This window comes from Saimiri boliviensis, chromosome 20 (genome assembly GCF_048565385.1).
Source record: "Saimiri boliviensis isolate mSaiBol1 chromosome 20, mSaiBol1.pri, whole genome shotgun sequence".
NCBI classification, from domain to species: Eukaryota; Metazoa; Chordata; class Mammalia; order Primates; family Cebidae; genus Saimiri; species Saimiri boliviensis.
This window is the reverse complement of record NC_133468.1, coordinates 30,468,182-30,492,439: the sequence shown is the minus strand read 5'-3', so window position 1 is coordinate 30,492,439 and position 24,258 is coordinate 30,468,182. Positions and strand designations below refer to the sequence as shown.

At 45.6% G+C, this 24,258-nt stretch overlaps 1 protein-coding gene across 1 annotated transcript in view; it reads right to left on the bottom strand.

The window, feature by feature from the left end:
• ARPC1A (actin related protein 2/3 complex subunit 1A) overlaps positions 1 to 24,258 on the bottom strand; it is a 39,581-nt gene that overhangs the window by 4,548 nt on the left and 10,775 nt on the right. The window contains exons 4-8 of the mRNA XM_039460368.2: positions 18,765 to 18,987; positions 13,597 to 13,704; positions 7,452 to 7,664; positions 3,482 to 3,557; positions 2,441 to 2,634 (exon numbers count right to left, since the gene is read on the bottom strand). Of these exons, the coding sequence (XP_039316302.1) occupies positions 2,441 to 2,634; positions 3,482 to 3,557; positions 7,452 to 7,664; positions 13,597 to 13,704; positions 18,765 to 18,987 (814 nt within the window). The remainder of the gene's footprint in view (positions 1 to 2,440; positions 2,635 to 3,481; positions 3,558 to 7,451; positions 7,665 to 13,596; positions 13,705 to 18,764; positions 18,988 to 24,258) is intronic.

Below are 24,258 nucleotides of genomic sequence, written 5' to 3'. Positions count from 1 at the left end.
AGCTGGGATTACAGGCACACGCCACCATGCCTGGCTAATTTTTGCATTTTTAGCAGAGACAGGGTTTTGCCATGTTGGTCAGGCTGGTCTCGAACTCCTGACCTCAAGTGATCTGCCTGCCTCAGCCTCCCAAAGTGCTGGGATTACAGGCATGAGCCACCACACCTGACCTGGCTTTTATATTTTTAAATAGCTGGAAAAAAATTAAAAGAAGACTATTATCTCATGAAATAAAAATTATGTGAAATTCCAATCTGAGTGTCCATAAAGTGTGACTGTTACACAGCCAGCTCATTTGTTTACGTCGCCTGTCCCTGCTTTCCTGCCACAACCACAGAGTTCAGTAGTTGCAACAGAGACCTCTGGCCTCTCAGAGCCTAAAATATTTACCATCTGCTTCCTTACAGAAAAAGTTAGCTGACACAGCTCAAGCACAAAGAGCATCTAATTTCTGCAAATAAAAGTATACTAATAGGCAAGGGTTTTCTTTTCATTTTTCACCTAGAAATGTCAGAGAGGTAATGAGAGTTGTTTCTTTCCTAACACTTAGTCTGCATAGAAGCTTAAGAGAAATTCACAAGAAATAACTCGGAGTCATTCAAGACAGAGAAACCTGAAGAATGGAGAAAAGGCAAGTTTTGCTATAGATAGAGAAACCTGAAGAATGTGGAGAAAAGGGAAGTTTTGCTGTGCCTTCAGGTTCTTTTTTTTTTTTTTTTGAGATAGGATCTTGCAGCATAGCCCAGGCTGAAGTACAGTGGCATAATCACAGCTCACTCCTCCCAAGTAGCTGGGACTACAGGTGCGTGCCAACACAGATGGCTAACTAAAAAAAAAATTTTTGTAGATTTGGGGTCTTGCTATGTTGCCCAGGATGGTACTGAACTGCTGGCTCAAGTGATCCTCCTGCCTTGGTTCCCCAAAGTGCTGGGATTATGGGTATGAGCCATGGTGCCAGCCCTCTGGTTCTGATTTTTCAATAGAGCATGGATATTTGCAGCCTATTTATGTAGAGCTGCCTCTTCTGCTGAACATGAAGCACAACCTGCCTTTCATCGTAACTCTCTCAAAGAGGAAGTCTAGAGGTTTCCATTATCCCTCGCTCCATCAATACCACAATAAAAGTCTCTCAACACAAAAGCCTTCTCAATAAGGGAAAATGCCATGGGACCCAACTCCAAACACAGTAATTTAGAATATCAGGAATGTATTTCTCATCCAGACTTCTTTTTTTTTTTTTGGTGGAGGGAACGAAGTCTCATTTTGTCACCCAGGCTGGAGTGCAGTGGCTCAATCTTGGCTCACTGCAACCTCCGCCTCCCAGTTCAAGCGATTCTCCTGACTCAGCCTCCTGAGTAGCTGGAATTACAGGTGTGTACCACCATGCCTGGCTAATTTTTTTTTTTTTTTTTTTTTTTTGAGATGGAGTTTCGCTCTTGTTACCCAGGCTGGAGTGCAATGGCGCGATCTCGGCTCACCGCAACCTCCACCTCCTGGGTTCAGGCAATTCTCCTGCCTTAGCCTCCTGAGTAGCTGGGATTACAGGTACGCGCCACCATGCCCAGCTAATTTTTTGTATTTTTAGTAGAGACGGGGTTTCACCATGTTGACCAGGTTGGTCTCGATCTCTCGACCTTGTGATCCACCCACCTCGGCCTCCCAAAGTGCTGGGATTACAGGCTTGAGCCACCGCACCCGGCCTAGGCCTGGCTAATTTTTGTATTTTTAGTAGAGATGGGGTTTCACCATGTTGGCCAGAGTGGTCTCAAACTCCTGTGGTCTGCCTGCCTCAACCTCCCAAAGTGCTGGGATTACAGATGTGAGCCACCATGCCCAGCCTCTCCTCTAGACCTTAAAAATAGAACTTTCTAAACAAAACACAATTCTGTTGTCTTACATAATTACATATATCTGGTAAAAAGCCAGTTGAGGCACTTATCAGCTTTGTCATCATGCTGCTAAGAAATTGTTTCTTTAATTAAATAATCTTATTTGTATCCATTACTTGAAAGGACAGCTAGTTACCTTTTCAAACAGGCTGTAACTTTGCGTTCTATTATGTATGCACTACTATGAGAAGGCAGCATTCAGGAAGGTCTCCTTTTGTTCTCAATGGAGCAGCTGAGAAAGTGTGCCCTAGGAAGCTGCTGCCCTGAGGCCCCACCAACACAGTTTGCAACAGGGTCTGTATAGCTTCTGCTGGCTGCTGTCTTGTAATCTGCACTTCGAAGGACAGAATGACCAGGTGGTGGTGTCACTCCCTACCATGAGCTGGAAATAAGAGCCTGGTGGTCAGGAAGATACAGATTTTTGCTGCGCTTTTCCCTGAGGGAATGTCTGGGTCTGCAGGGCATAAAGCTTTTGTAGGAACCAGGAAGGAAACAGTGAGGGGCAGGAAGGCACCTTGTCACCTGACCACCTCTCTACAGATGGCACCTACGTGATGCTATTCTGATGCAGTGTTTCCAAGGCCGTGTTGCGGTCCTCAGTTGTGGCCCTCTTGTCCATGTTGCGGAAGCGTTCCATGGCAGACATGTTGCGTTGGATGCTCTGTTTTGGAATGTCTAACTTGGAGACGAAGGTCAGGCAGCCACGGTCATCATAGTTAAAGAGCATTGGGCAGCAGTCATGGCCCTGAAATAAGACTCACAGTCAGTCCCTGGAGGGCACACTGCCCACCATCCATCTCCTTGACAGTGTTCACCATGACAGGCCTCCCTTACTTTCTTTTTTTTTTTTTTTTTTTTTTTTTTGAGACGGAGTTTCGCTCTTGTTACCCAGGCTGGAGTGCAATGGCGCGATCTCGGCTCACCGCAACCTCCACCTCCTGGGTTCAAGCAATTCTCCTGCCTCAGCCTCCTGAGTAGCTGGGATTACAGGCATGTGCCACCATGCCCAGCTAATTTTTTGTATTTTTAGTAGAGACGGGGTTTCACCATGTTGACCAGGATGGTCTCGATCTCTTGACCTCGTGATCCACCCGCCTTGGCCTCCCAAAGTGCTGGGATTACAGGCTTGAGCCACCGTGCCCGGCCCCCTTACTTTCTTTTTTGTTTTTTTGAGACAGAGTCTTGCTATGTTGCCCAAGCTGGAGAGTAGTGGAGCAATCTCAACTCACTGCAACCTCTGCTTCCCTGGTTCAAGCGATTCTCCTGCCTCAGACTTTCAAGTAGCTGGGATTATAGGCATGCACCACCATGCCTGGGTAATTTTTGTACTTTTACTAGAGACAGGGTTTCACTCTATTGGCCAGGCTGGTCTCGAACTCCTGACCTCAAGTGAACCAGCTGCCTCGGCCTCCCAAAGTGCTGGGATTACAGGTGTGAGCCAATGTGATGGGCCCCTCTCTTACTCTTCAAAGCGAGCTCTGTTTCTTCCAAAGAACTGTACTGCTTTGTGCTAGGATGACAGAGCACACATTGTTCCCTGTCTGATCATCACATACAGTGCACCCTGGGGGAGAATGAGGAAAAATACTCACAGCAGCCACAACGCTGTTCTCCGAGACAAATGACACGCTCAGGAGTGGCAGGAACTCCGTCTTCAGAGTTGAGACCCTAAACACAGGAACATTTGTTATCCCAAGTTGCAACAGACTACCAGCTTCTTTACAGACACAGATGAGGACAAAGGACCCATTCTCACAGGGACTTCTACAGTATTAATGGGCACTTATGTTGAAAAGGAGCTCCTGACCTCGACTTGTAGGCCTCTTGAGCCAGGAGCAGCCCTGGGCTCTGGCTCTAGCCTGCACTCCACCTGCTTCTGAGGTCCCGCCCACTCATGACAAACTGGTTCCAAAACCCTTGTTCTTGTCTCCTTCTTTGCGCCCACACCCTTCTACTCCCAGCACAGCTCTAAAGGGATCACCCCTATGATCCCAAGGTCTACTTTTCCGGGTCACTTCAGCCTAAAGTGGCTTCTCCTTGCTCTTAGTTCCTAGGAGCTCTTGTGTTACTATGACTTGGCAGCAAATACCTGTGCTGACAGCCAGGCACTGTGTTAGGAGCCAGAGCTACCAAGATCAACCAAATGCAGTCTGAGCCAGGAATTCGAATGGGCCGTGTGTGTATGTGTGCAGGGATGTATGCGTACATACAGTTATTTGCTCCTGAATCTGGCTAAGAGGTTACATAGATATGGCAAGCAAACACACTTGCTGAGGAGTTAGGAGCACCTCACTTCATGTAAGAAATGATGCATTCAAAAGCTAACTGTGGCTGGGCATGGTGGCTCACAACTGTAATCTCAGCACTTTAACGGGTTGAGGCAGAAGGACTGCTGGAGGCAAGAATTTGAGATCAGCCTGGACAACACAGTGAGACCCAGTCTCTATGAAAAATTTTTAAAAAATTCGCCTAGTGCGGTGGCGCATGTCTGTGGCCCCAGCTGCTTAAGAGGCTGAGGTGAGAGGAGCACTTGCGCCCAGGAGAAAGAGGCTGTAAAGAGCTATGATTGAAGCACTGTCCTCCAGCCTCGGCAACAGTGTGTCTCTCTAAATACCTTTTAAAAAGTAAAAGCTAACTGTGTATGTGTTCAGAAGACCCTTCGTAAAGCTGGGATTGAACTGAAGAACTAATGTGTCACGTTAAGCCTTTACTGTGGTATACCTGACTTTTACTACATGAGATATTTATGTGGGAGGAGTGGAAGGGTGGGGCATGTGATCTGACCTGCAGGACTGGAAAAGGGAGAGAAGTCAATCTGAGGGTAGACGGTAGATGGGGACTTGTAACAAGCATATGCTAAGAACCTACTGTGTCACAAGAAACCATATAAAAATCAAGTAACGCTGGCATCAAAATACCAAATTATTATGAAGTATCAAAAAGCAAATTACCACACAAAATGTATAACATAATCCCATTTCTATTAAAAATGAAAAAAAAAAATATATATATATATATTTTTTTTTGAGATGGAGTTTCGCTCTTGTTGCCCAGGCTGGAGTGCAATGGCGTGATCTCGGCTCATCGCAACCTCCGCCTCCTGGGTTCAGGCAATTCTCCTGCCTCAGCCTCCTGAGTAGCTGGGATTACAGGCACACGTCACCATGCCCAGCTAATTTTTTTTTTTTTTTTTGTATTTTTAGTAGAGACGGGGTTTCACCTTGTTGACCAGGATGGTCTCGATCTCTTGACCTCATGATCCACCCGCCTCGGCCTCCCAAAGTGCTGGGATTACAGGCTTGAGCGCCTGGCTAAAAAAAATATATTTTTAAGACGGGTTTTCACCATGTTGGTTAGGCTGATCTTGAATGCCCAACCTCAGGTGATCCGCCCGCCGTGGCCTCCAAAGTGCTTGGATTACAGGTGTGAGCCACCACGCCCAGCCTGAAAATATATATAAATGCTTGTTTATGTAGAGAAATTTTCTGAGAGACTACATTTTATAATGGAGGGGATAATCTTTAAAAAAAAAAAAAAAACTAGCTAAAAATGCACATTTAATCCTGTTAGGAAAAACACATCATGTCTGAACTATCATGCTCTTTACACTGGGAGACTCTTACTGACCTGACAGGGAGTACAGGTCACCCAATGTGATTGATTTTTGATACCTAAGTGGGCACGTCCATCACAAAACCTTTAATGTTGAGTTCCCTTTAGCTATCAATGGAAAAGGATTCACCAGGGAAGAACAAAGATTTATAAAAGAAGAAGGATTCCAATCTTCCCTCTTCCTCCAACATACATTGAACAAAATGAACTCTGATGTCTGGCCAGGTAGCTGAGCAGACATGCCATGCACAAAGAAGCTACCGTAACTGGAGTCCTTCCAGCACACAGCAGAGGAAGTGGCATCAAGGGTTCCTAAGCCTTACTGAATGGAAGGCTCAAATTAATGAAGTCATTGTTCGCCGACTACTCAGAGTAAGAATGTATCTCCTATTTAAAGCTGGTAAATGGCATTTACATTTTATAAGAAATTCAGAGTAACAGACTAAACTGGTTTTTTTTTTTTTTTTTTTTTAGATGGAGTCTCATTCTGTTGCCCAGGCTGGTGTACACTGGCACGATATTGGCTCACTGAAACCTTCACTTCCCGGGTTCAAGTGATTCTCCCGCCTCAGCCTCCCGAGTAGCTGGGATTACAGGCACATGCCATCATGCCCATCTAATTTTTTGTATTTTTGTAGAGACAGGGTTTCACCATATTGGCCAGGCTGGTCTCAAACTCCTGACCTCAGGTGATCTGCCCACATGGGTCTACCAAAGTTCTGGGATTATAGGTATGAGCCACTGAGCCAGCCTAAACTGGCCATTTTTAAGGGACCCTTATCAGTAGCAAACCAGGAGGGTTCTTCAAAGGAATCATTATCAGTACTTCCATTAAGAAGTATTTTTAGGCCGGGCGCGGTGGCTCAAGCCTGTAATCCCAGCACTTTGGGAGGCCGAGGCGGGTGGATCACGAGGTCGAGAGATCGAGACCATCCTGGTCAACATGGTGAAACTCCGTCTCTACTAAAAATACAAAAAAATTAGCTGGGCATGGTGGCGCGTGCCTATAATCCCAGCTACTCAGGAGGCTGAGGCAGGAGAATTGCCTGAACCCAGGAGGCGGAGGTTGTGGTGAGCCGAGATCGCGCCATTGCACTCCAGTCTGGGTAACAAGAGCGAAACTCCGTCTAAAAAAAAAAAAAAAAAAGTATTTCTAGGCTGGGCGCAGTGGCTCAAGCCTGTAATCCCAGCACTTTGGGAGGCCGAGGTGGGTAGATCACTAGGTCAAGAGATCGAGATCATCCTGGTCAACATGGTGAAACCCCGTCTCTACTAAAAATACAAAAAATTAGCTGGGCGTGGTGGCGCGTGCCTGTAATCCCCGCTACTCGGGAGGCTGAGGCAGGAGAATTGCCTGAACCCAGGAGGTGGAGGTTGCGGTGAGCCGAGATCGCGCCATTGCACTCCAGCCTGGGTAACGAGAGCGAAACTCCGTCTCAAAAAAAAAAGAAGTATTTCTAGCTCTTTAAAATTTCCCAACCTAAGAACTTGTATCTGTGCCTGTCACGGTAAAGGCTGCCTTGCTGTTTTTTCTCTTTTTTTTTGAGATAGAGTTTCACTCTTGTCACCCAGGCTGGAGTGTAGTGGCGCAATCTCAGCAACATCTGCCTCCTGGGTTCAAGCGATCCTCCAGTCTCAGCCTCCCAAGAAGCTGGGATTCTAGGCATATTCTACCATGCCTGGCCTAATTTTTGTATTTTTAGTAGAGACGGGGCTTCACCACGTTGGCCAGGCTGGTCTTGAACTCCCGACCTAAGGTGATCCGTCCATGGCCTCGCAAAGTGCTGGGATTATATGCCTGAGCCACCGTGCCTGGGCTGCCTTGCAGTTTTGATTGAGGTTTTTATGCTTGTGCCCTGTACTAACAGCCCAGGAAAGGCACTCCTGATCCAGCTGGTGAGAGATCCCACCCCTTGTTCCCCACCTTCCAAATCAAAGGCAAATACTCACTGCACACTTTTTGAGGCATCAGCAACAGACACAGTGCTGTCGTGGCTGACCCAGGCCAGGCGGCTCCCACTGGCAGAAAAGCTGACCCCATGGACCCAGCCACCAGTGCCACTGCCACCAAACTCTGACATCAGCTGCCCAAAAGGCATCTTGCTACCCCAGGGCGTGCTGGCTGGCTTTTCATCCACTTCTTTAATGTAGGCAGAAAACACTCTGTTTAAAGGGCAGACAGAAAAGAAATAAGCAAATGAGAATATATGTATATAGAAACAGGCCACAAGCAGCTGCTGCAAGGAATCTCAGAATACAAAGAGGCTGACTCACTAAAAAAAGAAAACCTGGGCTGGGCATGGGGACTCACACTTGTAATCCCAGCACTTTGGGAGTCCAAGGTGGGCGGATCACCTGAGGTCGGGAATTCAAGACCAGCCTGACCAACACGGAGAAACCCCATTTCTACCAAAAATACAAAATCAGCCAGTGTGGTGGCACATGCCTGTAATCCCAGCTACTTGGGACACAGAGGCAGGACAATCACTTGAACCTGGAAGGTGGAGGTTACAGTGAGCTGAGATTGTGCCACTGCAATCCAGTCTGGGCAACAAGAGCAAAACTCTGTCTCAAAAATAAATAAATAAATAGGCCAGGCATGGTGGCTCAAGCCTGTAATCCCAACACTATGGAAGGCCGAGGTGGGTGGATCACCTGAGAGTTTGGGAGTTCGAGACCAGCCTGACCAACATGGAGAAACCCCATCTCTACTGAAAACATAATATTAGCTGGGTGTGGTGGCACACGCCTGTGATCCCAGCTACTCAGGAGGCTGAGGCAGGAGAACTGCCTGAACCCAGGAGGCAGAGGTTGTGGTGAGCCGAGACTGCACTATTCATTGCACTCCAGCCTGGGCAACAAGAGTGAAACCTGGTCTCAAAAAAAAAAGAAAGAAAAGAAAAAAATAAAACACGATGGGTAAGTTCAGATAAACAAACCTTTGAAATCACAGAATTATTGTTAGGGGGATCTACGGGCCAACTCAAGTTTGGCAAATCCATATTTTAGTTTTCCTCCCCCCCCCCCCACTCTTGTCACCCAGGCTGGAGAGCAATAGTGTGATCTTGGCTCATTGCAACCTCTGCCTCCTGGGTTGAAGTAATTCTCCTGCCTCAGCCTCCCAAGTAGCTGGGATTATAGGCATGTGCCATCACACCTGGCTAATTTTGTATTTTAAGTAGAGACAGGGCCAGGTGCAGTGGCTCAAGCCTGTAATCCCAGCACTTTGGGAGGCCGAGGCGGGTAGATCACAAGGTCGCGAGATCGAGACCGTCCTGGCAACATGGCGAAACTCCGTCTCTACTAAAAATACAAAAAATTAGCTGGGCATGGTGGCGCGTGCCTGTAATCCCAGCTACTCAGGAGGCTGAGGCAGGAGAATTGCCTGAACCCAGGAGGCGGAGGTTGTGGTGAGCTGAGATCGCGCCATTGCACTCCAGCCTGGGTAACAAGAGTGAAACTCCATCTCAAAAAAAAAAAAAAAAAAAAATAGTAGAGACAGGGTTTCACTCAGGAAGCAGAGGCAAGAGAATCCCTTGTACCCGGGAGGCGGTGGTTGCAGTACGCCTAGGTCGCACCACTGCACTCTAGCCTGGTGACAGAGCAAGACTCCATCTCAAAAAAATAAAAATAAAAATAAAATACAACAAAAGCAAAAAGAAAAACAAAAAAGAAAAGGGGTTTCATCTTGTTGACCAGGCAGGTCTTGAACTCCTGACCTCAGGTGATCCACCCACCTCGGCCTCCCAAAGTGCTGAAATTACAAGTGTGAGCCACAATGCCTGATTCCCCACACAGCTCACTGTGGCCTCCAACTCCTGGGCTGAAGTGATCCTCTTGCCTTAGCCTCTAGAGTAGCTGGGACTACAGGCTCATACTATTATGCCCAGCTAACTTTTAAAAAATTTTTGTAGAGATAAGGTCTTGCTGTGTTGCCCAGGCTGGTCTCAAACTCCTGTCGTCAAGCAATCCTCCTGTCCCAGCCTCCCAAAGTGCTGGGATTACAGCTGTGTGCTACTGTGCCTGGCTAATCCATACTCTGATACTCCCAAAGCACTTACTGTGTGTTGGGCTCTGGAGACAAGGTTCTTTTTTTTTTTTTTTTTGAGACGGAGTTTCACTCTTGTTACCCAGGCTGGAGTGCAATGGCGTGATCTCGGCTCACCGCAACCTCCGCCTCCTGGGTTCAGGCAATTCTCCTGCCTCAGCCTCCTGAGTAGCTGGGATTACAGGCAGGCGCCACTATGCCCAGCTAATTTTTTGTATTTTTAGTAGAGACGGGGTTTCACCATGTTGACCAGGATGGTCTCGATCTCTCGACCTCGTGATCCACCCGCCTCAGCCTCCCAAAGTGCTGGGATTACAGGCTTGAGCCACCGCGCCCGGCGACAAGGTTCTTAAGTAGTGACCACAAAAGCCCTGTCCTCATGGATTACACATTCTGGGGGGCCCTTGCTGTATCATCCCTCCCTTGCCCACGTGAGACCTTGCTAAATGGCCACAGCATTCTTTCTGGTCCACCATACCATCATTCTCAACACAGTACTTCAGGAAGGCTGCACAGTCAACGGTGGGAGAGAGGAAACTATTTGCCACTCCACAACAAACTAATGTTATCGACCCATTTAAAGATATATCCTATGAGAATGCCAAGGGAGGCAGGCGAGAAGGAGGGGCAGGCTCCCTGGACTCTCAGGCCCACCATCCAGTCTCTGTGGGAGGGATAAAGATGAAGGTGGGTCCTTTACAGCTGGTATTGTCAGTTTCTACTAACTCTTTCTTTTTATCTAATTCCAAACAGCTGTGTGTGAGGATGTTTTGGCCCAGAGTTAAGGACAAAGGGGAACAGCTGGAAATCTACCTTTAGTGCCCTTTCGCTCTCCAATGTGATTTCTACTTTGTATACCTTCTTCTCTTCAAAAAAACTGCTGAACCTAAAGGCTCCCTAAAAGAACTGAGGAATCCCCCACTACCACCCCAAATGATAATGGCAGTACAGAGGCTCCGGTAGAGGCCTGGCAGAGGACTGTGAGTTATCTGAGGTTAGATGACAAGATGGTAGAAACACTGTGCTTTAAATCCCCATCATGACAGTGGCTGCTTTAATCTTAAGAGCCCAAGAAAGAATCAGTGGCTCTCAGCTACCCACTCAGGAAGATGAATGGGACCGATCTATACCCACAGGACTGCGCCAGGTGCAGGAGCTCATGCCTGTAATCCCAGCACTTTGGGAGGCCAAAGTGGGTGTATAGCTTGAGGCCAAGAGTTCGAGACCAGCCTGGCCAACATGGTGACACCCTGTCTCTACTAAAATACAAAAAAAATTAGCTGGGCATGGTGGTGCACACCTGCAATCCCAGTTACTTGGGAGGCTGAGGCAACAGAATGGTTTGAACCTGGGAGGTGGAGGCTGCAGTGAGCCGAGACCACACCACTGCACTCCAGTGTGGGTGACAGAGCAAGACTCTTGTCTTAAAAAACAAAACAAAACAAAAAACCCCCACAGGACTCTGAGTCAAATAAACAGTCCTGGAAGTTAATATTAACAAAATAACTGCAACCTATTTTCCCAACCATTAAAGAATCCAGGTGGTGTGGGTTAGTGCCACCTAGTTCTATTTTCCAAGGGAGCTCTATTTTCCAGTGACTCTGGTTAAGAAATCACAAGCAACATAGGTCCAGAATATAAAGTGCCTTGATACTACCATTACCTCATCCTCTCAGCCAAACTCAAACACACATCTCTCTCTTTTCTTTTAAAGCTTTGAGTATTCCTGGATATAAACCACTAGCCTGGTTTTCTGGGAATTCTCCATAGTTACTGAACAAAGTGCATCCCAGCTGAGTACAGTGGCTCATCCCTGTAAGCCTAGCACTTCGGGAGGCCAAAGCAGAAGGATCCTTTGAGCCCAGGAGTTTGAGACCAGCCTGAGCAACATAGTGAGACCCCATCTCTACAAGAAATGGACAAAATCAGCCAGGCATGGTGGCTCATGCCTGTAGTCCCAGCTACTCAGGAGGCTGAGGTGGGAGGATTGCTTGAGTCTTGGAGGTGGAGGCTATAGGGAGCTATGATTGCACCACTGCACTTCAGCTGGGGTGACAGAGCAAGACCTTGTCTCAAGAAAAAAAAAAAAGGTGCACCTCCATCTCCCAATCTACCATGTAGTCAACATGAAGCAACATTTATTTGCTTTGCTTTCAGCTAAGGGGTAAAAAGCCTTGTTGATAAAGAACAACTTAAAAAGCAATTACATGGAATTACATGGTATGATGCTTAAAGCTGTTAGCAAAGTGGCTGCCTTTCTTCTAGCTTCATGCTAACGACAAAATTAAAAGCTTTAACTGAAAAGAACAGCACAGTAACAGCTCGGCAGCGCACTGTTTAGCTATATTTTATTAATCTTAGTTTCACTGTGGAATTTGCAAAGACTGCTGCCTGGAATATGAAATGAGAAAAATACTGTAGTCAAGAAAGACAGGGAGAAAGGCAGAGAGAAAAAGAGATGGTGAGAAAGAGACAGAGACAGAGAGGGCACACACTAATCCTCCCCTCTAAACCATAGACATTCTTACACTTAGGGAAATCTTTGCTGGCCCCACCCTTACCTCTCCCTCCTACCCCACTTCCAAGTTGATTTCTTTCTACCTCAGTGACTTATGCACTTGTTCTTTTAATCACCATGCGTGAGCTCCTGTTCTAGATCAGAAGCTGCTGTCGGTTTTTTTTTTTTTTTTTGAGACGGAGTCTTGCTCTGTCGCCCAGGCTGGAGTGCAGTGGTGCGATTTCAGCTTACTGCAACCTCCACCTACCAGGTTCAAATGATGCTCATGCCTTAGCCTCACATGTAGCTGGGATTACAGGCGTGCACCAACACACCAGGCTAATTTTTGTATTTTTAGTAGAGACTGGGTTTCACCATGTTGGCCAGGTTGGTCTCTAACTTCTAACTTCAGGTGATCCACCCACCTTGGTCTCCCAAAGTGCTGGGATTGCAGGTGTGAGCCACGGGACCAGCCTCATTTTTGAGTCCCTTACAGTGCCTAGCACAGTACCTTGCAAAGAAAAGGAACCTTACAGGCCAGGCACATTGGCTCATGCCTGAAATCCCAGCACTCTAGGAGGCCAAGGAGGGAGAATCACTTGAGACCAGAAGTTCAAGACCAAACTGGGCAACATAGCAAGACCCTGACTCTACAAAGAATAAAAGAAAATTTTTTTTTTTTTTTTTTTTTTTTTTTTTGAGATGGAGTTTCGCTCTTGTTACCCAGGCTGGAGTGCAATGGCGCGATCTCGGCTCACCGCAACCTCCGCCTCCTGGGTTCAGGCAATTCTCCTGCCTCAGCCTCCTGAGTAGCTGGGATTACAGGCGCGCGCCACCATGCCCAGCTAATATTTTGTATTTTTAGAAGAGACGGGGTTTCACCTTGTTGACCAGGATGGTCTCAATCTCTCGACCTTGTGATCCACCCGCCTCGGCCTCCCAAAGTGGTGGGATTACAGGCGTGAGCCACCGCGCCCGGCCAAGAAAATTTTTAAAAATTAGCCAGGTCTGGCCGGGCGTGGTGGCTCAGCCTGTAATCCCACCACTTTGGGAGGCCGAGGCGGGTGGATCACGAGGTCAAGAGATCGAGACCATCCCGGTCAACACGGTGAAACCCCGTCTCTACTAAAAATACAAAAAAATTAGCTGGGCATGGTGGCGTGTGCCTGTAATCCCAGCTACTCAGGAGGCTGAGGCAGGAGAATTGCCTGAACCCAGGAGGCGGAGGTTGCGGTGAGCCAAGATCGTGCCATTGCACTCCAGCCTGGGATAACAAGAGCGAAACTCCGTCTCAAAAAAAAAAAAAAAAAAAAATTAGCCAGGTGTGGCAGCATATGCCTGGAGTCTCAGCTACTCTGGAGGCCTGCCTGAGCCGGAGTTGGTGGCTGCAGTGAGCTATGATGGTGCCACTGCACTCCAGCCTGTGTGAGAGTGAGACCCTGTCTCCAAAAAAAAAAAAAAAAGAAAGGGAAAAAAAAGAAAGGGAACCCTATAAGTATGAAGGATGAACAATGTGCAGCTCAAGTCTATCAGTTCTCATTGGTTCCCACCTGCATTTGAAGTCACATGATCCTGCTGCCAGCAAAACGTTGTTGGGATGCCAATCCAAGCTGAGGACTGTGGAGCGAATCGGTTTTTTAATGTGCTTGCTCACCCACCTATGACAGGGGAAAACTGTTTCAGTTTATCCACTCAATGAGCATCCCCAAATGACCTACAAATGTATGTCAGATGAAAACACTTAAGCATGCCACTCTTTTCCTTAATTAAAAAAAAAATTATAAAACAATTCAATATATTATCTTTTCCAGAATGGTTTCTAAGAAAAAGATTCTATAGAAAGGTAACTGAACATTCAATGTTCTTCTGTCAGTCACCAGCCCTCCTGCCAGAGACAAGGCACATTTCTTTTTTGAGACCAGGTTATAAGACCGGCTAATTTTTGTACTTTTTGTAGAGATGGGATTTCTCCATGTTGCCCAGGTTAGTCTCAAACTCCTGGGCTCAAGTGATCCACTGGCCTCATCCTCCCAAAGTGCTGGGATTACAGGCGTGAACTGCTGTGCACGCTGACAAGGTGCATTTCTTCCTTTTTTTTTTTTTTTCTGAGACAGAGTCTTGCTCTGTCACCAGGTGCCAGGCTGGAGTACAGTGGCGCAATCTCGGCTCACTGCAACCTCTGCCTCCTGGGTTCAAGCAATTCTCCTGCCTCAGCCTCCCAAGTAGCTGGGACTATAGACATGCGCCACCATGCCCAGCTAATTTTTATATTTTAGTAGAGACGAGGTTTCACTATGTTGGCCAGGTTGGTCTCAATCTCTTGACCTCGTGATCCGCCCGCCTCAGCCTCCCAAAGTGCTGGGATTACAGGCGTGAGCCACCACGCCCAGCTGACAAGGTACATTTCTAAAGGACAGAAAAGAAAAGAACCGTGAACAGGCCCTTCTCCACTCCTGGCCTTGACATTCTCAGCAGAACAGTTGGTTTTCAGGGGTCCGCATTAGTAAGCATAGATATTGACTAACTCAGTTACTTTTTCATGAGATTTGGGATTACATATGGTGTTAACCTCTGAGATAAAAACTGGAGTTTGAAATTGCTTCAGTTTTTATTATGAATATTGTCATTTGCTATTCCATTTTTTGCTAATTTGGGGTTGTAAGACAGCTTAATAGCCTTCACAAGCCTCTATGAATCTGCAAATTCTTTTTAATTTCTTTCACTGAGAAATCACAACCAAGAAATCAGAAGCACCTCACATAGGGGATTAGCCTCTAATTCTCTAGCATCATTCAAAAAAGATGATTTATGTCTACGACCAGTCAGTACTTTGGCTTAACCTAATTCAATTTCTGCCCCCAAATTGCTGTTTAAAAACCAATCATGTCTGGTTGCTTAACAGTTGAAAGACTAAATATTGTGCCAAATGCCTTTCCTTGAATGCTAAATTACATTTCTATAGAATCACTTTATTTATTTATTTATTTATTTTTAATTTTTAATTTTTACTTTTTTGAGACAGAGTCTCACTCTGTCATCCAGGCTGGAGTAGAGTGGCACGATCTTGGCTTACTGCAACCTCCGCCTCCTGGGTTCAAGCGAGTCTCGTGCCTCAGCTCCCAAGTAGCTGGGATTACAGGCTTACACCACCATGCCTGGCTAATTTTTGTACGTTTAGAATAGATGAGGTTTCACCATGTTGGCCAGGCTGGTCTCAAACTCCTGGTCTCAGGTGATCTGTCCCCCTTAGCCTCCCAAAGTGGTAGGATTACAGTCATGAGCCACCATACCTGGCTATAGAATCGGTTTCTTAGAAACCTATCTAAAAAAGTTCATTCTGAAAAAGACAGTCAGGTGCACAGACTTACACCTATAAACCCAGCACCTTGGGAGACCAAGGCAGGAGGACTGCTTGAGTACCGGAATTTGAGATCATCCTGTGCAACAAAGTAAGACTCTGTCTCCACAAAAAATCAAAAAATTAGCCAGGTATGGTGGTGCAAAACTGTAGTCCTAACTACTTGGGAGGTTGAGGTGGCAGGACTGCTGGATCCCAGGAATCAGAGACTGCAATGAGCCCTGTCTGTGCCACTGCACTCCAGCCTGGGTGACAGAGAGAAACCCTGTCTCAAAGAATAAATAAATAGGCTGGGCGCGGTGGCTCACACCTGTAATCCTAGCACTCTGGGAGGCTGAGGCAGGCGGATCACCTGAGGCTGGGAGTTCAAGACCAGCCTGACCAACATGGTGAAACCCCATCTTTAAAAAAAATAATAAACAGGCCGGGCGCGGTGGCTCAAGCCTGTAATCCCAGCACTTTGGGAGGCCGAGGCGGGTGGATCACGAGGTCAAGAGATCGAGACCATCCTGGTCAACATGGTGAAACCCCGTCTCTACTAAAAATACAAAAATTAGCTGGGCATGGTGGCGCACGCCTGTAGTCCCAGCTACTAGGGAGGCTGAGGCAGGAGAATTGCTTGAACCCAGGGGGCGGAGGTTGCGGTGAGCCGAGATCGTGCCATTGCACTCCAGCCTGGGTAACAAGAGCGAAACCCCGTCTCAAAAATAAAAAAAAATAAATTAAAAAAAAAAATAATAATAATAAACAAACTAATTAATTAAAAAAACCCAAAACCCCCACAAAGTCTTTAAGAAAAGCAGAAAAAGACAATATTCTAAATTGTTTTTTTTTCCCCTCATTTGAGATGGAGTCTCACTCTGTTGCCCAGGCTGGAGTCCAGGGGTGTGATTTTGGCTCACTGCAATCTCGGACTCCCGGGTTCAAGCATTTCTCCTAACTCAGCCTCCCAGCGAAGTGGGATTACAGGCATGTGGCGCTACGCCCAGCTAATTTTTTTGTACTTTTAGTACAGACAGGGTTTCACCATGTTGGCCAGGTTAAACTCCTGACCTCGTGATCTGCCTGCCTCGGCCTCCCAAAGTGTTGGGATTACAGGTGTGAGCCGCCATGCCCGGCCTTCATAATGTAATTTTTTTTAATTAAGAAAAAGATGGTAAGCAAAATAATTAGTTCATATGACTAAATTATAAGCTTCTGAGAGATTGTTCTACAACTGAAAAACTGCTCTAAACATACAGCTTGTACCAAGACAATACCTTCTAGCACAATAAAGTCCAATTTATCTATATTTGAGACTAATTCTCAAGGAATAAAAATGCAAACGATTACTGAGGTCGAAGTTCAACTTGGAAGAAAAGTTTCCTGTAGAAATTTGTAAGACTGCAAGGAGTACTAGCTGACATAAAGTTTAGCCTTGAGGGAATACTAATAACGTTAGTTTCTTATCTTATTACAATGAAACTTCCAAATCATTTCTAGCAGGCAACATTTTGTTAGCCTTGATTTTTATACATTTGAAAAAAGAATGTATGTTTCAAATTCATAATTCGATTTTATTGAAAAGTCCCAATTTCTTTTTGAACAATAAAATTTCTGAAGTTTTACCAAATTACAAAGGTAATATGATAATCCCTTCCTTTCAATTTCAGCAGAATGCAAATAACAAAATTTCTACAAAGAGTCCTGTGTACTCTGCTATTTTTAGTAGAAACACAAACACTGCCAGTTTAGTATTAAATGATAATTTTATGTTGAAGGATATTTGCCAATTATGCTGAATGCATGCCAGGTAGAATACTTGTTTTCTTATCAAAATAAACTGAAAGGAGTAGTTAAAATAAACTTCAGCCATAAAATAAATCTTTGTGCTTTAACTGGGTCAGCTACAAGTGGTTTATTTTAAAAATGTACAACAGCCTGATTAGACTTCTAAGATTCTGGTGAGTTTTGACTTCAACAGTTAAACAAGTAAAGTATTACACCAAGGCACAGATTTGGTTGGCAAATAGCTTTTTTTTTTTTTTTTTGAGACATAGTCTTGTTCTGTCTCCAGGTGCCAAGCTGGAGTGCAGTGGTGCGATCTCGGCTCACTGCAACCTCCGCCTCCTGGGTTCAAGCAATTCTCCTGCCTCAGCCTCCTGAGTAGCTGGGACTACAGGCACATGCCACCATGCCCAGCTAATTTTTGTATTTTTAGTAGAGATGGGGTTTCACCAGGCACCATGTTGGCCAGGATGGTCTCAATCTCCTGACCTCGTGACCCACCCACCTCAGCCTCCCAAAGTGCTGGAATTATAGGCATGAGCCATGGCGCCTGGCCAGCAAATAAGCTTTAAAGAAAGGAGAACACTGGCTGGGTGTGGTGGCTCACACCTGTAATTCCAGCACTTTGGGAGGCTCAGGTGGGTGGATCACGAGGTCAAGAGTTCAAGACCACCTGGCCAAGATGGTGAAACCCTGCCTCTATTAAAAATATAAAAATTAGCCAAGTGCAGTGGCAAGCACCCATAATCCCAGCTACTCGGGAGGCTGGGGCAGGAGAATTGCCTGACCTGGGGTGTGGAGGTTGCAGTGAGCCAAGATTGCACCACTGTACTAGCCTGGGTGACAGAGTGAGACTTCATCTCAAAAAAAAAAAAAAAGGAAGGAGAACATCATTATCTGCAGGAATCCTAGATAGCTATCATGTGAAAAAAAAAAAAAGATTCCTTAGGGAAGGGAGACTCTTTCAAGATTCTATGTATATGAGAGTAAGAAAACATTAAGTGGCACAGTACAGAGTGAGAACAGCATTAGCAACTTGCAGAAGAAACAAGTTGGGAGATCAGAACATAGACATGATAGCTCTATATTAATATAAAAAACATGAGATTTAACTTAACATGCACATGAGAAGGGAAAATGCTCAAACAGAATTGAGAATTTTGGAGAAAAAAACCCACAAAATTCTGGATGAGAGGGCTGGACGCGGTGGCTCACGCCTGTAATCCCAGCACTTTGGGAGGCCGAGGTGGGTGGATCACGAGGTCAGGAGATCGAGACCATCCTGGTCAACAAGGTGAAACCCCGTCTCTACTAAAAATACAAAAATTAGCTGGGCATGGTGGCACGTGACTGTATTCCCAGCTACTCAGGAGGCTGAGGCAGGAGAACTGCCTGAACCCAGGAGGCAGAGGTTGCGGTGAGCCGAGATCGCACCATTGCACTCCAGCCTGGGTAACAAGAGCGAAACTCCGTCTCAAAAAAAAAAAAAAAAATTCTGGATGAGAAAAAACTGGAGTTATGGTAAGCCTTCATACAGCAGTGCAAGTGTAAATTCTATAGAAAGGGATAAAAAAAAGTTCAGATGTCACTCACCAGTCATTTTCAGACTCAAAGTAACAAACGGAAATGAGTCGTGCTCCACTTCCCACAGCAAATTTGTTCTCTAGGGGAGACCACTTCACAAAAGTAGCTGCACGATTAATTCTCAGGATCACCAGGGTTGGCTTCCAGATACCATCTTTCTGACTCCAGACATAGGCATTTCGGTCTGCCCCACAAGTGACGATGCGGTCGCTCTTGGGAGCCCAGTCAATACCTGCAAAGTGAGACATGGGTCATCTGCTTTGCCCAGTCAATGACAAACTGCGGCACAGGCAGACTAGCTGTTACTTGATAATTGTGGAATCTAGGAGATAGGTATAAAAGGCTCATTATACTATTTCAGTTTTTAAAAACCTGTTTACAATTTTCCATGGTAACATGTTTCTTCCCCCCCGCCCCCACATTCTGATTATTTTAATAATTTGAGTTCTGGGATACAAGTGCAGGATGTGCAAGTTTGTTACATAGGTAAATGTGTGCCATGGTGATTTGCTGCACCTATCAACCCATCACCTAGGTACTAAGCACCACATGCATCAGCTATTTAGCCTGATGCTCCCTCCTCCCCGCTCCCCGCAACAGGCCCCAGTATGTGGTGTTCCCCTCCCTGTGTCCATGTGTTTTCATTGTTCAGATCCCACTTATAAGTTATGAGAACACGCAGATTTGGTTTTCTGTTTCTGTGTTAGTTTGCTGAGGATAATGGCTTCCAGCTCCATCCATGTCCCTGCAAAGGACATGATTTCATTCTTTTTTATGGCTGCATAGTATTCTGTGATGTATATGTACCACATTTTCTTTATCCAGTCAATCACTGATGGGCATTTGGGTTGATTCCGTGTCTCTGGTATTGCGAATAGTACTGCAATGAATATACACATGCATGTATCTTTATAGTAGAATGATTTATATTCCTTTGGGTATATACCCAGTAATGGGATTGCTGGGTCAACATGTTTCTTAAAAAGGGAAACAATCGCCGGGCACAGTGGCTCAAGCCTGTAATCCCAGCACTTTGGGAGGCCGAGGCGGGTGGATCACGAGGTCAAGAGATGGAGACCATCCTGGTCAACATGGTGAAACCCCGTCTCTACTAAAAATACAAAAAAATAGCTGGGCATGGTGGCGCTTGCCTGTAATCCCAGCTACTCAGGAGGCTGAGGCAGGAGAATTGCCTGAACCCAGGAGGCGGCGGAGGTTGCAGTGAGCCGAGATTGCGCCATTGCACTCCAGCCTGGGTAACAAGAGCGAAACTCCGTCTCAAAAAAAAAAAAAAGGGAAACAATAAAATATTTAACACAAAAAAACAAAACTCTGATATCCTTTATGTTTTCCATACATCTTTTCTTTGTAGTATGGACTACTTTTTTCTTCCAGAATGCTTTAGAAAATATTTTTTTCACGCCTGTAATCCCAGCACTGAGGGGCTGAGGCGGGCAGATCATGAGGCCAGGAGTTTGACGTGTGACCAATATGGTAAAACCCCATCTATACAAAATACAAAAATTAGCTGGGTGTGGTGGTGGGCACCTGTAATCCCAGCTACCCAGGAGGCTGAGGCAGGAGAATCGCTTGAAACTGGGAGGCAGAGGTTGCAGAAGCCAAGATCACGCCATTGCACTCCAGCCTGGGCTATAGGGCAAGATGCAAGATGCTCCATCTCAAAAAAAAAAAAAAGAAAGAAAAAGAAAATATTTTTTCCCCATTAAAGTTACTATCTTTCTGAGAAAATATGTGTGATCCTTGATCTCCTGACCCAGAGTTATACTTAGATTTTTCCAACAAGTTTTTTCAGATCTAAACAATGCCTCCCAGAGTGCTGGGATTATAGGCGTGAGCCACTGCATCGGCCTAATATTCCAATTAAAAATATAAGTGTTCTTGCCGGGCGCGGTGGCTCAAGCCTGTAATCCCAGCACTTTGGGAGGCCAAGGCAGGTGGATCACGAGGTCAAGAGATCGAGACCATCCTGGCCAACATGGTGAAACCCCGTCTCTACTAAAAATACAAAAAATTAGCTGGGCATGGTGGTGCGTTCCTGTAATCCCAGCTCCTCAGGAGGCTGAGGCAGGAGAATTGCCTGAACCCAGGAGGCGGAGGTTGTGGTGAGCCAAGACCGTGCCATTGCACTCCAGCCTGGGTAACAAGAGCGAAACTCCGTCTCAAAAAAAAAAAAAAAATATATATATAAGTGTTCTTATTCTTAGGCTGTAAGGCCACTGGCAAAGGAACTTCAGAAAATAGGCCAAACCTAATAGAAATAAGGTTGTGGGAAATGGAACAGTAACAAAAATAGAACACTGTCTTTGGTGCTGGTTTGGTAATATACTTAGCTCCCAGTGCTCAAGAGCATTCTTTACAAATAACTGGTCAAAGCCAGGGTGGTCCTAAGTTATGGGTGAAAAATGCAGGACAGCTTCTGTAAAGGATTCAGAATGGCAAAACATGCAAACTTCTCTTATTTGGGTAAGGACTTCAAGCTCATCAGTATTAGAGGTAAAACTGCAGAATCCAACTAAAAGAACAAAAAATCAGCCAGGGCAACATGGTGAAACCTATCTTTACAAAAAAATTTGCATGGTATGGTGGTGCACACCTGTAGTACCAGTTCCTGGGGAGGCTGAGGTGGGAGGATCGCTTAAGCCCAGGAGGTTGAGGCTGTAGAGAGCCGTGATCACTCTAGCCTGCAAGACTGGGCAACAGTGCAAGACCCTATCTAAAAGAAAAAAAAAAAAAAGGCCGGGTGTGGTGGTTCACACCTGTAATCCCAGCACTTTGGGAGGATGAGACGGGTGGATCACTTGAGGTCAAGAGTTAAAGACCAGCCTGGCTAACATGGCGAAATTCTGTTTCTACTCAAAATACAAAAATTAGCTGGGCATGATGGTGTGCGCCCCTGTAATCCCAGGTACTTGGAAGGCTCAGGCTGGAGAATCACTTGAACCAGGGAGGAGGGGGTTGCAGTGAGCCGAGGTTATGTTACTGCATCCAGCATGGGCAACAGGGCAAGACTCCATCTCAAAAATAAAAAAAAAAAAAGACAAAACAAACTGATAATAAGTATTGTTGCTGCCCAATTAAATGAAAATGTAATTTTGAGGAGAGAGGAAACTCAAGACGGCAGAAAGAAGGAAAAAATCTGGATTTGAAGACAGGTGCAGTGGCTCACATCTGTAATTTTGGGAGGCTGAGGTGGGCAGATCACTTGAGGTCAGGAGTTCAAGACCTGGTCAACATGGCGAAACCCTGTCTCTACTAAAAATACAAAAATTAGCTGGGTGTGGTGGCGCATGTCCCTGTAATCTCAGCTACTTGGGAGGTTAAGGCAGGAGAATCGCTTAAACCTGGGAGGCAGAGGTTGCAGTGAGCTGAGATTATGTCACTGTACTCCAGCCTGGGCAACAAGAGCAAAACTATGTCTCAAAAAAAAAAAAAAAAAAAAAAAAAGATCCAGTCTTTTACAAGTCAATAAGAAAAAGATGCTGGACACAGTGGCTCATACCTGTAATCCCAGCAATTTAGGATGCCAAGGCAGGTGGATCACCTGAGGTCAGGAGTTTGAGACCAGCCAGGCCAATGTGGTAAAACCCCAACTCTACTAAAAATACAAAAATTAGGCTGGGTGAGGTGGCTGATGCCTGTAATCCCAGCACTTTAGGAGGCTGAGGCAGGCAGATTATGAGGTCAGGAGATCGAGCCTAGCCCAGTCTCCACTGAAAATACAAAAATTAGCTGGGTGTGCTGGCATGCGCCTGTAGTTCTAGCTACTTGGGAGGCTGAGGCAGAAGAATTGCTTGAACTTGAGAGGCGGAGGTTGCAGTGAGCTGAGATTGTGCCATTGCACTCCAGCCTGGGTGACAGAGCGAGCCTCCAATTCAAAGGAAAAAAAAAATAGCCAGGCATGGTGGCAGGCACCTGTAATCCCAGCTACTCAAGAGGCTGAGTTGGGAGAATCACTTGAACCTGGAAGGCGTAGATTGCAGTGAGCCAAGCTTGTGCCACTGCATCCAGCCTGGGTGACAGAGTGAGACTCCATCTCAAAACAAACAAAAACAGAAAAAAGAAAAACAAAAACTCAATGAAAAAATGATCAGGCGTTATGAACAGGCCAGTCACAAGGAAGAAAAACTCTCATGGCTAATACATATGTGAAAGTATGCTCAACTTTTCCATTAATCAGGAAAAACTTACAGAAGCAGCAGATGAACCTTTGATGTGCTCATCAGTCGTACCATCTCAAATATGTGGCAGGGTGTAGGGAAAAGGGCACTCTCATAAAGGACAGGTGGGAATGACCCTGGCAACACTGCAGATATGCACACCCTGTGGTATTAACACATCTCCCATCTACAAACATTCACACATATGTACAGAGATCAAGGGATGCTTATTCAGCACTTCCATGTAATATGGAAATATTGGAACAACCTAAATGTCCTTCAATGGAGGAAAGAGTAAGTAAGTGAGGTATAAAACCTAGTGCAGTTAAAAGGAATGAACTTGCTCTACACGGCAGCATAGATGGATCTCAGAAACAATCGTGAATTCAAAAGCAAGTTGCTGGAGATTCACAGTATCATTCCATTTATGTGGCTTCAAAAAATACCTGCCAATAGTCCTAAAGATCGTTTTCTCTTTTTTCTTTTGAGACAAGGGTCTTGCTCTGCCACCCAGGCTGGAGCGCAGACATGTGATTACAGCTCACTGCAGCCTTGATCTTCTTGTCTCAAGTGATCCTCCCACCTCAGCCTCCCAAGTAGCTGGGATGACAGGTGGGACGACAGGTATGTGCCATGACACTGTGCTAATTTTTTATTTGTAGAGAGGCGGGGGTCTCATTACGTTGCCCAGGCTAGTCTTGAATTCCAGGGCTCAAGCAATCCTCTCGTCTTGGCCTCCTAAAGTGCTGAGATTGCAGGTGTGAGCTACTGTGCTTGGCCTAAACTTGTTTATAAATATATGTATGAAAATGTATTAAAAATGGGCTGGAATGGTGCCACAGCAAATTACAGTCTGCCTTTTTGGGGAGAGAAATAGGACTGCTGGTCAGAGGTAACTTTACCATTATCTAGAATAATATTCCTTATTATTATATCCTTTTTCCTTAAGTTTCCTGATACAGGAAAATAAATTGCTTCCTGGCAGAGGAAAAAAGTTGGTAATTCTGGTGGCGATTATCTGATATGGGTGTTTATGATATTACTTAGTTCTTTTCGATATTCTGGAAAGTCATCCTTATCCCTAAAACAGAAAGGAAATTTTTGGAAGACACTTGGAAATACAGTTTGGCTCATGTTTTCATGTTGTCTACATTTTCATGTTATCTAGCTTTCAATTGCATGTTTCATCTCCAAATTTTAGCTCTTTAGACCTCAGGGTAGGTTCAGTGCTCTCCATAGCAACAGTAGAGTGCTGGGTACCAGCTGGGGCTACAAGAAGCACTTAATAACTGACATCATTATTATAGTATTTTCTCTAAAATTTT